At 39.9% G+C, this 17,005-nt stretch overlaps 1 protein-coding gene across 1 annotated transcript; it reads left to right on the forward strand.

Annotated features, from left to right (window-relative positions):
- The first annotated feature begins 1,321 nt into the window (after positions 1–1,321).
- On the forward strand, positions 1,322–16,631 carry LOC122772870 (cytochrome P450 27C1). The gene is made up of 9 exons (XM_044031197.1): positions 1,322–2,243; positions 3,330–3,520; positions 5,010–5,209; positions 5,284–5,493; positions 6,709–6,872; positions 13,136–13,302; positions 13,816–13,894; positions 14,115–14,318; positions 15,569–16,631. Exons 1-9 carry the CDS (start codon positions 1,953–1,955, stop codon positions 15,692–15,694), a joined length of 1,632 nt encoding a protein of 543 aa, XP_043887132.1. The 5' UTR covers positions 1,322–1,952; the 3' UTR covers positions 15,695–16,631.
- The last annotated feature ends 374 nt before the right edge of the window (positions 16,632–17,005 follow it).

Here is a 17,005-nt window from a genome sequence, read left to right on the forward strand (position 1 = left end):
CATTCATACGGCACATCTTCTGTCACACATCGTTCATACCCATTCAGGGGAATTGCTTTCATCATGGCCACTCCAAGCAGGAACAGAAAATAGCAGAGAGTCACAGCCTATGATACGTGTACCAACCTATAAAGTCAGTCAGTCATCATCTACCGCTTTATCCTCCACCAGAGGGTCGCAGGAGGGTGCTGTGCCAATGTCAGCTACATCGGGCGATAGGCGAGGTACACCCTGGACAGTCCATCGCAGGGCCTAACCTATAAAGTAAGGTACACTATACTAGGAAAACTAAATATATATGTGTATATATATGTATATATGATCTTCATTATTTATATATATGTAAATAATGAAGATTATTAGTACCAATATACAGTATTGCAAAAGTAATTGAACCTAAATAAGTGAACTGTGTATAACCTGATATATATATATATATATTTACAGTAAGTGCTGAAATGTGCTAACTATATTGGTCAGGGCTGGCCCAACCATTTACGGGGCCGTACACTGAATTGGATTTGCCCCTCCCCCACACTTACCACCATGGAGTAGCTGGTACTTAATCAGGACAGTAAAATCACAAAAGTGGTCATGTGGTGTTACGGAACTTGAATGAAACAAGAAAACCCGTTTAATGACTTTGGTTTTGAAAACTTAGAGCAAATGTGCACTAAATGAGCCAATATTCAACTACAAAATAAAACCAAATGACTATTTAGATGTCTACATATATCTGAAAAGCAGCCACTAATGCTGCTTTTCACGGCTGCATGAAACTGGTGTGACGTCACCAGACTCCTCCTGTTATGTATATATTCAGATTTTAGACATTTCCTTTTAAATGCTGGAGATTAACACACGTTTACGTGGTTTTTAAGTATTTTTAACTGATCTTTAACTGATTTGATTCTTGTGTCGGACGTTTCGCTCATGACCCTTCCAGTGACGACACTCTCTGACGTCACATTTTAGTATTGACTCACAGGTTCAAAGTATATCCCAAATGGCAGAAGTGGAAAGTAATAAATTACATTTAAGTAATATTTAAAATTTACAATTTTACTTTTTTTTTTTTTGGAAGTATTATTCTTCGCTAAATTTTAAAGTGAGTAACATTTGTCACCTTTGACCCATTTTGACTGACACTGACTGATGTGTTTGCACATTTTCTTTTGTCAGTACTTTCATTTGTAAAGGTTTGGCTTTAATTAAAAAAAATAATGTGAGATTTGTGTCCCCTTGTACTTTTTGCACGACACAAGAACCCCAGCCTTGTTAAAAAGTAAAACATTTTTAGACCAGTACTTTTACTAAGCCAAATTTGATCAAAAATAGTGGTACTTTTACTTGAGTAGAATATTCCAGTATTCTTATATTTCAGTACTCCCCTTCTTATTGCAAGGACTTACTGGTTAAGTGGTCAGGAGGGAAAATCTTAGTAAATAAAAGTATTAATTATTTCCTTTGTTTTATGAATACAGTGCTTACATAGAATTTGGCCTCATGACTGTAACCGCTTTAATCATAAGCAGCGCAGTGTGTGTGTGTGTGTGTGTGTGTGGACTTGATTGATCGGTGATGTGATATAACTGCTTTGCAGCACGTGCACGTTGTCCTGAAGTCAGCTTTTACAAAACGACACGAAAAAAAGAGAAGCAACGAACCCAGGACGTTTGGGGAGGGGCACGCCCACTGCCGTCCCCCCCCTCCCCTACGTTTGAGCGACTGTCCAATGGTCTTCCACCTCTGCCACTACTTCAAAAACGCTCCTGGATAAAAAGCCTTACTAACGTTGTATTACCGCACAGAGAGGACCGAGTGACTCACTGTAAGCGCACGTGCAAGTTTGGTTCATGCATCTGCAGCTTTGAACTTACGCGGTTTGTTTTTTCTCAGTCACACTTTGTTGTTGTTGTTGTTGTTGTTTTCACTCACTGCTCTTAAAAATAATGGCATTGGTGAATCACTTGACTGCCTCATGCTGGAGGAATCTTCAGGGAGGCCGGATGCACAAGCAGCTCTCCGTCATTTTGCGCCACTTACACAAGTCAGCGACCAGCGAGGCTTTGGAGATCAGCGCGACCGGAGAAGAGGCCATGCCCCAGAGACTGATCACACCGGCGGATGTCGGCGGGACGAGGAGGATCAAGAGCCTCAAGGAGATGCCGGGACCGAGCACCCTCTCCAACCTGGTCGAGTTCTTCTGGAGAGACGGCTTCAGCAGAATTCATGAAATTCAGGTTCAGATATTCGCGCATGCTTTTCTATATTTGTGTTTGGTCAAATGTTCTTCATGCGTTTTCCACTGATCCACTGAAAAAAAGAGCGCGTATTCACTGCGTCTGCCAAATGTGCCGCCTATGCGTAAAATGGCACAGACTGTTGCGTAAAAGCGCACCAGAGGTCTCTTCCTTTGTCATCTTCATTAATTCATCATTACTTTTAACATTAAGAATCCTTCATCTAATCGTGTGAATCTCAAAGTTTATTTGTTATTCGCTTTTCTATGCACAGACTGTAATAGTGTAAATACAAATCTGCATCAGCATTTGCATGTAATGTGCTGTTAGAGTAATGTTTTACACAGAAAAGATAATTATGACCTTTGAAACACCATTGTTTCAAAGGTCTAAACTGATTGTATCAGTATCCAGTGTCTTTAATATAATGAATTGCTCTATATTGTTTGACTGGATATTCCTTTATAGTTTCCAAGTCAAATGTTTCAATGACGTAAGGCCATTTTATCACGTGAAGTTGCTTCTTATGCTATACTGAAATTGTTGTGGAAATAAGTCGACTAGCAACACATGTTTAATATTGTTAAGACATTTCCTTTAATGTAAGTCATGACCGGGGTTTAAATTCAGATTGGGATTGTGGCTCATCAGCAGTGGTAGAGGCTGCTCAGTGGTAGAGTGGCTCGTCTGGCGACTGAAAAGTTGTGGATTCAATTCCCGGCTGTAGGTGTTGCTGAATGAATGGGTGAAACTGTAGTGTAAATCAGCTTCATGTGGTCATCAGGACTAGAAAAGTGCTATATGAATACAGACCATTTACCATGCAATTAGTAATCCGTGTTCATTGGCAAATACAGTGTCATCATTACAGACAGGTTTTGCCGGAGATGGCGGGACAAATGCTATTAATGCTGTTCTGCTAAACTAAGCTTCATTAACATGTTTTAATCTGTCAAAATCTGATCAAAATTGATGCAATTAGTATTTATTTAGAGATTAATAACAATTTTGTGTTTCTTAACACTGACTCAGCCACACAAATCCACGTTTTAGTTGTGACGTGCAATCCATTCTTTGTCTCTCCAGAACGAACACAGGAAGAAGTATGGGAAGATCTTTAAGTCCCGCTTCGGGCCCCAGCTGGTGGTCTCGATCGCGGATCACGACCTGGTGGCCGAGGTGCTGAGGGCCGAGGGCACGGCCCCCCAGAGGGCCAACATGGAGTCGTGGAAGGAGTACAGAGACATGAGAGGCCGGTCCACCGGTCTCATCTCAGCGTGAGTCTTTCCTTCAACCTCTGATCTGAATGGAATAAATGAGTTTGGGGTTGACAGGGTGATCACGATTGTTTTCACACATGTAGAGGAGCACTGCTAAAAAAAAAACTCACTCCCCAATAGTTAGAGTTCGTATCTATCATTTCTGAAATATTGAACTGTTTTTCAACAGCTTAACTGCAATCGTCCTTCATTAAAACTAGAATATTTTATCTATACGTCTTTGAATGCACAGTTTTAGATCACCCAGTATTAATCCTGGGTGATTTGATCATGGGGGGCGATGACACTAAGCTAAGGTGTGAACACTTCCCGTTTTTCCTGAACGCGTCCTTAGATCCAGTCACACATTCGAAGGTCGTTAGAGGATAAATACGTTCACATTCCTGTGCTTGCAGGAACACAATCGTTCCTCAAGGTTTCTTTTCTTTTTTTACACTAATCAGCCATAATATTGACAGTAATTGTCATATAGCTCTAATGATTTTTCATGTTACAGCAGTGTGAGTAGAGGTTTTGATCCACTTTAGTTTCTTTTTTATCTACTACTTGAGCGTCAGCAGAAAACTTAAACACACAAGTCTTATTTTAAGACTTGTGAAAAACATCACTTTGTTCTGGCAAACAACACATGACGTCAGTGTGTATTCAAAAAAAAAAAAGTCATATGTGGTCACATGAGCTGCATCCAGAATGTCAAGCGTATTTAAGGCTATGCACACGTGACTGGATCACTGAGGAAAGAAGTGTATGTCAGGTCCGATGTGACGTGAGGACACATGGGGCCACATCTCTGAGCACACATGAACCCAGGACAGATTAGAGACCGCCTCCTCAGCTGGCGTCATCTGATCTGCGGCAGCTTTATTTTGTATTTTGACACTAATCAGCACTCCACCACCACAGCGTTGAAATACTACTTATTTTGTCTGATAATTAAAACGAATTGGCTGACTTCAGAGGACAATGCATTGACTTGCATTAGACTCAGGAGTTAGTTCACTGGCTAAAACACTAACAACAACAAGAAGACACTGGAGAGTAAAACTCGGGAGGACCGCGATGTCACCGTTGAGTAGACTGTAACCATCTGGCGACGAGCGACTGCAGACCCAGAGCGTAAGAATCACCTCACCTCCCAACGCAGGTGAGGTGATTGCATGCAGGCGGAGCAAGACAGGCCTAACCTTAAACCCTAACTTTAACCTTAAAACACGTCGAATGTAATCCGTTACGTTATGGGGACGCACACTGAAAGCAGACACGTTGAAGATACTTTACCACTTTGTTCTGACCAACAAACATGATGGGTGGGGGCGCCAGATGTGATCATGTCACAGGAGACGCATGCATTTAAATACCAGGTGTGAACAGTCCTGTCCCCATGTGATTGAATCACCGGATGTTAATTCCAGGTGTGAACGGAGCCTTTGATGAAGGAAACACATGGAAAATGTAACAACAAATCCCTTTGTGTCCTCTTGTCCAGGGAGGGAGAGCAGTGGCTGAAGATGCGGAGCGTGCTCAGGCAGCTCATCATGCGCCCCCGTGACGTGGCCGCCTTCTCCGATGACGTGAACAAAGTGGTCGACGACCTGATCAAGAGAGTTTGCACCCTGCGCGGCCGGGAGTCCGACGGAGCGACCATCCTCAATGTGAACGACCTCTTCTTCAAATACGCCATGGAAGGTTCGTAAAGATCCTACGAAGGAAGGCTCGCGGACGATGCCAGCCAAGTCTCACCTTCCTCTTTGTCCTCACAGGTGTGGCAGCCATTTTGTATGAGTGCAGACTAGGCTGTTTGGAAAACGAAGTCCCCCAGGAAACCCAAGATTACATCACGGCTTTGCACCTCATGTTCAGCTCCTTCAAGACGACGATGTATGCCGGAGCCATCCCCAAATGGCTCCGACCTGTTATTCCCAAACCGTGGCTGGAATTCTGTAACTCCTGGGATGGCCTCTTCAAATTCAGTACGTGGCAACCATACCTTTTTAGCATGTTATCATTTTGTATGTTGTGAGTCTTACCTGGAAGTATGTCGTCGTCCTTCCTCGTGCAATCCGATTATCGATACGCCAGGGCAAAAATATCGATATTTTACTTGACGAATGAAGGCGCTCTAAAGTAAACAGTCCCCGCCAGTTTCACTTGCACAGACTTTATGCACTTTGTTCTCCGTGTTGTGAATAAATAGAGAAATCCTGCATTAATCTAATCTAATGACTGTCTTGCAATACAGTACTTATCACAGAATCGCTGTATCGTGATATTATAGGTGTCGTGGACCATGTATCGAGTATCGTATCGTGAGGTACCCTGCACCCCTAATAGAATATGATGTCAATTTTGTAAACGACGTTCCCATTCAAGAGAAAATAGACGATAAAGCATGGAGAAATCTGTGTTTCAAAAACTGTCATTATACAAATCTTATGGCTTCATAACAGGGGTTTATTGTGGCCCCCCCGGGGTCCTCACAATCAGGAGGTCTCGCAAAGTCTTTACCAGCTATAAGATCAAGGCAAAGATAGAGTTATTTTAGACGTTCAGAAAACCATTGCCTGAGCAAGCAAGGAAGAGGAACGACGGTCGGACCGAGTGGGGTAGAGTAAACACTGGACCGGTGTCAAAGAAATCTGTATAAGAGAAAATGGGGAAAAGACTACCAGTCTTGCAAAGTTCCACTCCAGACTCGGGAGTGCAGTACTCTCCTCTTACAAAAGAAACCTTTTGTGCCAACTTTTCCTGTCCATTTTACCCGAGTGGCCCTTAGTGGATATATTGAAAAAAACAACAACATGAGTGGAGTAATTAATGTAATCTTTTTCAGAAGGGCTGGATCCATTCCAACAAGCTGATACCAGATCTTTCATCGCCTTAAAAAGCATGCATAATCATTTCAGGATTACTTCAGTGTGTAAATATGTTAGATAGTACTTTTTTTGAACTGCTCACCAATAAGACACGGATCTTAAACTTATGGAGTGGGGACAAATTGTCTGGCTTTAATAGAAAGGAATGTTGATTTGCATATAAATCTGGACTGCTGTGCTGTGGGGCTGTGGGAGTGTGGGGTCCCTCTGTTGCATAACCTGCTCTCCTCACCGCTTCCCCTTCATCTCCCCTTCTCTCCTCGCCTTGTCTCAACAAACCCGGCCTTCCCACTCTCCATTCATCCATTCCAGCGCTTATTCACGTTGATAAGAGGCTCAGTGATATAAAAGCCCAGATGGAGCGGGAAGAGGAGGTGAAGGGGGGACTGCTCACGCACATGCTCGTCACCAGGGAGATGAACCTGGAGGAAATCTACGCCAACATTACGGAGATGCTATTGGCCGGCGTCGACACGGTACATATGCCTGTTTAGTTTGTTTTTAGTTAGATACTAGATACTTTCATGCTTTTGTAAAAAGTAAACATCTTTCCGTGAAACTTGTATGAGCAGAAAATTGAAATAAACCCATAAGTAAAAATAAACAAACTAAAAAATCAAGTATTAATAACTGACAATAATAAGTGACACAAATTTAAAAAGTACATTTTTTCACAAAAAACAGACAAACCATACATTAAAGGGAAATTAATGTTTTTTTGTCTTAAAGTGTAGCTGAATGAGGTATTGACACATAAACAAAAAAAATCAAGTATTAATAACTGACAATAATAAATGACACAAATTTATAAAAGTAATTTTTTTCATAAAAAACAAACAAACCATACATTAAATGGACAGTTCTGTTTTTTTAAGTGTAGTTGAATGAGGTATTGACACATAAACAAAAAAATCAAGTATTAATAACTGACAATAATAAAATGACACAAATTTAAAAAGTAAATTCTTTCATAAAAAACAAACAAACCATTATTAAAGGGACAGTTCTGTTTTTTTTAAGTGTAGTTAAATGAGGTATTGACACAAAAACAAAAAAATCAAGTATTAATAACTGACAATAATAAATGACACAAATTTAAAAAGTAAATTTTTTTCATAAAAAATTAACACACCATGCATTAAAGGGACAGTTGTTTTTTTGTCTATAAGTGTGGTTGAATGAGGTATTGACACAAAAACAAAAAAATCAGGTATTAATAACTGACAATAATAAATGACACAAATTTATAAAAGTAATTTTTTTCATAAAAAACAAACAAACCATACATTAAATGGACAGTTCTGTTTTTTTAAGTGTAGTTGAATGAGGTATTGACACATAAACAAAAAAATCAAGTATTAATAACTGACAATAATAAAATGACACAAATTTAAAAAGTAAATTCTTTCATAAAAAACAAACAAACCATTATTAAAGGGACAGTTCTGTTTTTTTAAGTGTAGTTGAATGAGGTATTGACACAAAAACAAAAAAATCAAGTATTAATAACTGACAATAATAAATGACACAAATTTATAAAAGTAATTTTTTTCATAAAAAACAAACAAACCATACATTAAAGGGACAGTTGTTTTTTCTATAAGTGTGGTTGAATGAGGTATTGACACATAAACAAAAAAATCAAGTATTAATAACTGACAATAATAAATGACACAAATTTATAAAAGTAATTTTTTTCATAAAAAACAAACAAACCATACATTAAAGGGACAGTTCTGTTTTTTTAAGTGTCATTAAATGAGGTATTGACACATAAACAAAAAAATCAAGTATTAATAACTGACAATAATAAAATGACACAAATTTAAAAAGTAAATTTTTTCATAAAAAACAAACAAACCATGCATTAAAGGGACAGTTCTGTGTAGTTGAATGAGGTATTGACACATATAACACTGACTTCACTGGGCGCTGCCATTTCTGTGAACCAGTCTGGCAGCAATGGCGGCTCAGTGGTCGCGCGAGTCGCCTTTCAGATTCCAGGCTCTTTAGATTCCAGGCTCCTCTAGTGTATATGCTGATGTGTCCTTGGGCAAGACACTGAACCCCATGTTTCTCCCGAAAATGCAAATGAGTAAAGCAGCTTTGAGTGGTCATCAAGACTAGAAAAGCACTATATAAATATAAATACAAATCATTTACTGATGGAGGCTGCAGTGGATCAACAACTCCTCTGTGCAGGGATGTAAAATTGCCGATTTCTTTCGACATGGACTTGGCTACCGGGAGTGAGCGGCTGTTTCCAGCTGCAAAAGGCTGTCTTAAAACGAGCTGCAGTAGATTTAAACAGGTGAACCACAAAGTCAGTGTTGATAAAATGTCGGTTACACTTTAGATCACTAACATGCATAAAGTGCACACTAGCCTTTTATTAGTCATTATTAAGCATGTATTAACACCTTATTCTACATAACCTTATTCTTCCTCTATTACGACATGAATTAAGATTTTTCCAGATTAAGGTGTTAATATGTGCTTAATAATTACTATTAAAGTCTGGTATGCTACTTATATGCATGTTAGTAAGCACCTAGTTAATGTCAAATATGTGTTCCCTAATCTAAAGTGTTACCAAAATGTCAACGCCTCAAAACGAACTGAACTATCCCTATTAAAGACAGCTACTTCAACTATTTTACATCTTGTAAAATATATATATATATATTTTTTTTTTTTCCATAATTTAAACAACACACCAAAGAATTCCTCTTTTCTTCCCGTATGGTTCTTTGCGTCTTTAAATCAATTATATGGACAAGATATAGCTCAAGATGATATTCATTCACTTCAATTATTTGTACATTTGTTCTAAATTGTGTGTAAATACAGATTCTCTCTGAACTTCATGAAACTTATAATCGGGAAGGATGTACACACATCTCTGCACCAAGAGCCAGTTATTTCTTTATCCCATATAACTGTCAGTCTTGACAGCCCATTGTCTTCCACGTCAAGCATCAAATTGCGTAACTCTGCCGTGCATATCTTCCAGCGAACCTCATAAGTTTCCCAACTAACTACAGCGGTGCATATTTGTGCTCGGTGGCTTGTGGCTCTACTTTTTGAACCGACTGACCCACGGAAATATTTGAGAGGCTGGTGTTGAATTGTTAAAGGATGCAGGGACCTGGGTGGTGTGTGTGGGCGCACTGAGTGTGGCCGGGGTGGTTTGGAGTCGCACGTGTGTGTCTGAGTCAGTGTTGGGTTTCGAGGGTTGGGCTTCTGGCGCCACATGCATGCGTGTGAAGCTGTGCCAGCTTCAGGTCAGAGCAGTGAATTGTGAGATTACACCGTATCCCACTGGCAGTCTTGTTCTCACTCATATTCAGTTTCTCATCATCTGTCTTTGTCTGATAGATCTCTACAACGAGGCTTTGTCTTTTTCTTCTTCTGTGTTTTATTGTTACCGAGGTGATGTTTTTTTGTTTTTTTTTTATGTTTCTCCGGAAAGTAAAGGAAGGCTTTTGATAAAATGTTCAGGATTTAGAAGGAGGAAATTATTAGATTCAGGTAAATAATAACAGTTAAAGCTGCAGTGTGTAACTTGTGTCAGTTTTGTTGTTATTCTGCCTCTTTTTTTGGTCTTTAATAACGTACATTATTTATATGCTGCGGCTTTCAGCTGAAAATGGGCTCTGCCATGCAATAATATAAGACCTGGAGTGTTTCAGTTTATACAGCAGTAGCTCAGGGGTGGGCGGAGTTAAAAGCATCTATCCAATCTAACCAGACGTGGTTCACTCATACACAGACGTGTGTGTATATTTAAACATTACGCACTCGCACGTTTCTATGAATAACTAAATGTCACCATTGCTCTGAAAAAAATAATAATAACGTATTACTACCTCATATATATATATATAAGGTAGTAATACGTTATTATTTTTTTTTATAAACCTCATCTATGTTACTGTGTAGTTTGGTCAAAGTCCGGATCTTGATCCAGATCTGAACCATGAAGAAAAAATGTCATGATAACTGAGCAGCCTTGGTGGAGGGTCATGCTCCGGTTGTTTCCTGTTGCTTTCTTGCATGCAGTTGCAGGATCAATCAATTATTTTTGAGGGAATTCATTATTTTTCTATTGCTTTATCCTCCACTTGAGGGTCAGCCAATCCCTGCTGACACAGGGTGAAAGGCGCGGTACGCCCTGGACAGGTCACCAGTCCCATCCCAGGGCAAATATCCAGGCACTAACAACCATTCACTCTCACATTCACACCGTTGAAACGATGAATCGATGATTGGATTATTAATCGATTACTAAATGAATCATCGGTTTGAAGCTTTTTTTTATGATTAAAACAAGATTTCCAATTGTTTAAGCTTCTTAAATGTGAGTATTTTCTTCATATTCAACATTTTTTAAGGTTTTCTGATATTCTGAACACCAAACGATTAATCGAGAAAATAATCAACAGATTAATCGAATATGAAAATAATCATTAGTTGCAGCTCACATTCACACCTAAGCTCAGTTTAGAGTGTCCAGTTGACCTGATCTGCATGTGAAGCCGGCGGAGAATCCAGAGAGCTCACATGGCGAGAACATGTTACTTTATTTATTTATTAACATTTTAAAATTTTAGACATTGGAAGGGAGTAAAAGGCAGTAAATGACAACAGCAAGGATCCTCCTTGGTTCAGACTCAGGATGTTGGATCGTCAGCCATGAAACAAGCGACACAAGAGATATGACAGCATTTCAGAGACAAAAGGAGGATTTTCCACACAGCATCTCATTTGTCTGGCTTAAGCTTGCGTGTCTCCGCATCTGTGTGTACACTGTGTCCACATGTGCACAATTACTGCCTAATTCGTTTGGGGTACTGTCAGATTAATAAGAATTATGGGCGCGGAGTGTTTTGTGCTCAGCCCGGGGGCCACGGGATAAAAGGGTGTGTGTGTGTTTTCGTTGAACTTGTTGCAACAGCCATGTCCTGGCAGGGGGTGGAAGAAGCCGAGTCATTACCTGACCCCTTGGTGTTTTCCCCTTCGCTCTGTGCACACAAGAGCTGTCAAGACATGTTAGCCACTTCCAGAGTTATAGCACAGAGTGGACAGAGGTGAGACGGGGAGGGGGTAACGGTGTACAATGGATGTTAGAAAAGAAATCTAGACCCACGGAGCTGTGCCTGGATGAGCTTTTGTCATATGATTCCTCTCCGGCTTTGTCTCAGGTGCTGCCAGCATCTGTGCCAGCTGGGGTTGATTAAGAGCAAGACGATTAGATGGGGCGAGGGTGATGATGGAGTGGAAGGCAGAGGCTGAGAATGGGTGTGGGAAGAGGGAGGTGGAGGATGAATAAGGGCACATACTCCTTTTTTTTTTTTTGGATTAATCATTAGTTAGTGCACTGACCCCAGACTGACCTCTGGGGTCTTTTCAGCGTGATGGTACCAAAAACTGTGGATGCACAGGCTTTATATTGTATTATTTGGCTGTATTGTATTGTGTTATTGATGTATAATTGGGCCGCTGTGGCCAAGAGTAATGGAATTGGGCTTGTAACCGGTGGGTTGCCGGTTCAAGGGTGAATTGAATGCAGTGGTCAAATTCCCTATCACTAATTAGTGTGTGTGAAAAGATTAAGATAATTAAGACTAATTTGGCAATATATATATATATATATATATATATATATACATAGTATATACCGTATATACACTGTGTGTGTGTATGTATGTATGTTGGCATCAATATCTGTGTGACTTATTGGCCCAAGCACTCTCGATATATCAAATATCTGCAAAAAAATTCATGGAAAAATACAACAAATGATAGAATTTTTCCAGAAAATGGAGACGGGCTGACACAAACATCACCTCTTAGATTAGTTTCTTTCTACCTTTCTACCTCTTGATGTAAAGGGAGGGAAAGAAACAGTCAACAGAGAGAGAAAGGGAGACAGTTTCAATGCAAACTCCAACTGTTTCCATCATTTCACTGCTGATTTTATCACATTCAAATGTTGTTCTGTGTGTTTTGGTGCTGTGGTTAATCAGTGTACTCCTTTTAAACTTGTAGCCCATTGTTTTTAAACCTAAAATGCCACAGCTTCTAACTCGTGATGGTTTGCTGTTGGGTCTTCGTGAAGAGAATCGATTATTTGTATGCTGTGTCGTTCATCTGGAAACAGGCTCTGCCAAAGAGCTGAAGGCCTGGGTTTTTTTTTGTTGTTTTTTTTGCACAGTAGAAGTCACTTCTGTAAAGCAGCCTGTTTTGCGGCCGCCCTTGCTTGCAGGAGATTTAAACACAGCTATACTGAGAAACACAGAGGCTCAATTTGATCCCAAAATTCCGTGTTGGGATATTTTTACAGCCCCCCTCAGTCACTTTATCCCAGTGCCAAGAGTGATTCAGTGGTTGAAATGGAGGAGAGATCAGGGTGTGTGTGTGTGATGAGAAAAGCAAAACCTAAACGTGTTAGGAGAAGGAATAAAGGATTGCTTTAAACTCGAATCCAAATCAGCACTGAGTGGATTCCATCAAGACACAGTTCAGTTGGAACCAAGGAGGACTGAGTGACTTAAAGGCTGAGATAGCATCTATAGTAGAGGGGGCGTGAGTGTGTGGAACCCCCCCCACACTGTTTCCTAACACTTATGCAACATCATAACAACTCCAGAAAAAAAAAAGATTCTCTGGAAAAGCTAAAGAACACTCTACTAATCCTGTACTGTTGTCCAATAACACCTTCATTCTGTCCTCCCAGACATCCTTCACTCTTTCGTGGGCCAGCTACCTGTTGGCACGATACCCTCAGGTACAGGAGCAGATCTTCGCAGAAGTGACATCGGCTCTGGGACCCAGAACAGTCGCCACAGCTGATGATATTCCCCGTCTGCCCCTCATCAGAGGACTGGTCAAAGAAACCCTCAGGTTCAGAAACTCACTTTTCAAGCTTGATGATGTCATTTTTCTTTAGGGCTGAGTGGATAGGAATTGGGCTTGTAACCGGAGGAGTGGTCGAATCTCTGCCAGGTCCAGGGCTAGGATACCCCTGAGCGTGGGGGTGGGGGTGGGGTAAATGGGCGGGTTGTGGCAGGAAGGGCATCCGGCATAAAATCTCTGCCAGATCAAATATGTGGCTCTGTAGGATACATTTCTGGGGATGTAAATTATAGCTCAAAAGAATGAATGATTAGATTGTGTTGGTGATCAAGACACAGATTAGATTAGGGTTTGTTTTTTTTTGCCCACTCTTATGTGTACTCTCTTGTTAGTGGAAAGTTTCATTCTTTATGTAAAGACGTGTCTTTTTTCCATCTTCAGTCCGGTTGTTATCTATCCGCACGTGAGGCTTTTCACGTTCTCTTTGAATTAATCTTTGTGAGAAAATCAACGTGTAGCACTGTTGAATAACAGTCTTTGTGCACCCCTCCTTGGGAGCAGGCTTTTTCCAGTTCTCCCAGGCAACGGAAGGATTACCCAGGATGACTTGGTGGTGGGTGGATACTTCATCCCCAAAGGGGTAAGACTGATAGAGACCTAATAGATGCGAGTCTATTGTGCATGTGCTGGAGAATAAGTGTTACTGTAAGAGCGAGCCAAAAAACATTACAGTGGAACTCGATGTAACGTGATCTGAGCATTACTCATACATCTGCCTCTTTGTACAGCTGCTTGTACAATAGCCCAGATGTTTTCATTACACCACTGAAAATATGCGGTTATATCCGTTGTCTGTGTAGACTCAGCTGGCCCTGTGTCACTACTCCACATCTCTGGACGAAGAGAACTTCCCCGACGCCTCAGACTTCTGTCCGAAGCGCTGGATACGGAAAGATTCCACGGACCGAGTCGACAACTTTGGCTCCATTCCCTTTGGCTACGGCATCCGGAGCTGCATCGGCAGGAGAATAGCAGAATTAGAGATGCATCTAGCTCTCACAAGGGTAAGGTCTTAATCCACTCCTTGGAACGCACACGTTCAAGGTTTGTCCATAAATGCATTCTTTTATATATATATGTATATATATGTATATGTATATGTATATATATATATATATATATATATATATATATATATATATATATATATATATATATATATATATATATATATACATATATATATACCATATATATAAAAAAAATAATGCAAAATAAAGTACTGTACTTTTCAAATCCCTTCCCTTGGGTACCACAGTAAAATGGTATGGTACGGTCAGGATGGAGCTGGACATAACAGTCAGTCGCAAGATAGACGCCTGACCCAGGGCTTTATCATTCGTAAATTGGTATGTAATGAGCGAATAAACACAGGAACATGATCGTACAGAAGTCTGCAACCTGTAACACAAACATGATGCTTCAGAGCCCCAATTTCTCAAAGAAGGCTTTCAGGGGAGTGTGTGTCCCATTCAAGGGCAGCCGAGCTCCTCTTCGCCCCCCCCGTAATTTGAACCCTGCTTTTAACTAAGCCAACTCATGGCTCTGCCCTTCAATACCGATCCGCTTCAGAATTTAATGGGTTCCTCCTTTTTTTTGCAAACCCGTCCAGTAGTTTTCCCATAATCCTGCTACAAAAAAAAAAAATGTGGGTGAAAACATGACCTCTTAGATGACGGTAGTATTGAGGCCGCGTTCAGACCTGGTTTTAACATCCATCCTCAAAGATCCGATTGCATGCTGACATCAAAACAACTATTCACACTTGGCATGGGACCGCGTGAAATCAGATCTGGCCTCCCCCGCCCTGCACTCCAATACACACTGATGTCATGACTGTTTGCAATAAAGAAATGACGTTTTTAATGAGTCTGATTGTACAAATATGTCTGATGTCAATGTGTGTGTGTGTGTGTGTGTCCGTGCAAATGACGGGAAGAGAGAGAAAAGCGGGCGGGTGAAGCTGGGTGCTACATACGCTGCTGTAGCATGAAATAACATTTTAACTTTTACTTAATAAAAGTAACAGTCTAGCTCCACCCTGACCGTACCATACCATTTTACGCTGGTACCCAATGGGAAGGATGCACAACGATGGAACAGTTGGGGCTGGTTATTTTGGTACTATTCCTAATGGAAACGCATAAAATACTGTACCAACCATGGTAGAAACACAGCTATATTAATGTGTTCACAGACATTGTGTCACCAAGTCCTATAAATATGATTTATAGTTCTGTTTTTTTTTGTACAGCTGGTTCAAAGGTTTCACATCGGAGTGTCTCCTCTCACAACTGATGTCAAGGCGAAAACCCATGGCCTCCTCTGTCCTGCTGCCCCGATTCACCTGCAGTTCACCGACAGGGAAACAACAAGCTGATTCCTCACCTGAAGGTTTACAATCCTCATTTTAAATGCTGGGGGGAAGGTGGTGCTTTTAGCAAACCCTCTACGCTGTTAGATTTGAAATACCAAGCTCAGACTGAGGTTTTACTCAGGCAAAGAAATGTGTGTGAGGAATACACAAAAAAAACAGTACTGGACCTATAATATAATGTTTTTTATCGTATAAATTGTACTCACCCTTCATCTTATTCAAAATAGTGACTGTAAAAATTTATTAAAATCTACAATATGTACAAAATTGTATCCTAATCAATGCTTTTAATTAGTGATGTTTGTTTTACGCATTACTACAATATCACAGTGTTTCCTTTTTTTTGTTTAGCAAACTAAACCATGAATGTAGTGAAAATGTATGTATATAATGAGCTATATGTGATGTTCTTTGATCATTTGATTTAACTGAGGAATAATGTTTAACCACTAGAGGGCATGATCTTATGTAGGAAACATAATGTAGGAAGAAAACATTTATGCATATATGTAATGCATATATATATATAGACATACATACATACATATATATATGTATATGCTGTTTATGTGATTTTCGTCCAAGTGATTTTATTGAGAGGGAAAGTGTATGTTACAGATTGTTGCAGGAGGAAGTTGTTGTTAGATCGTGCCATTATTAGAAGGGTCACATTGTAAGAGGGGGAAATCTTGGCATTTGTCTGCTGTTGTGTTCATCTGCAGATTTTACTGTATTAAACAGTAGTATAGTAAAGTAGTATATAAACGCACATATGCAGAGCAATGGAATTAAATGGGGGTGGCAAGATAAAAGGTTTTAAGATTTTGTGATTGATGTAAATATACAACGGTGCACTGCCGTATGCAATAAAGAAATGGTAATAGTGATGGACAATAAATCTTTGTGGATATAATGTAATAAATGTTTCTATAAAAATCTGGCTTGTGTATCACAACTCCATCTGTTTTAAAATAGGAGCTTTGGTACAACATGTGCTTATAAAAGGAGAAAACGAGAACTGTGATTAAGAGCTTCAAACCGTGGAGAGTGGCATTGCAGGAAATAATTATTATCATTCTTATTATTGGAAGAAGACGCAACGCCATGTAGGGAAAAAATGCTTAATATATACTAATAAATTACAGAAATATTTGATTCAAAAAAACAACAAAAAAACAGTTGTTTTATTGTCATGAAACAATACATCCGTTAAGACAAAGAATGAAAGGGAACAAGCAGGTAGGAAATAAACAATGAAACACTTCGATCACATAACCTGATATATATAGTAGAACACTATTTCTGATTTTCCTC

This window comes from Solea senegalensis, linkage group LG7 (genome assembly GCF_019176455.1).
Source record: "Solea senegalensis isolate Sse05_10M linkage group LG7, IFAPA_SoseM_1, whole genome shotgun sequence".
Classification (NCBI taxonomy): Eukaryota; Metazoa; Chordata; class Actinopteri; order Pleuronectiformes; family Soleidae; genus Solea; species Solea senegalensis.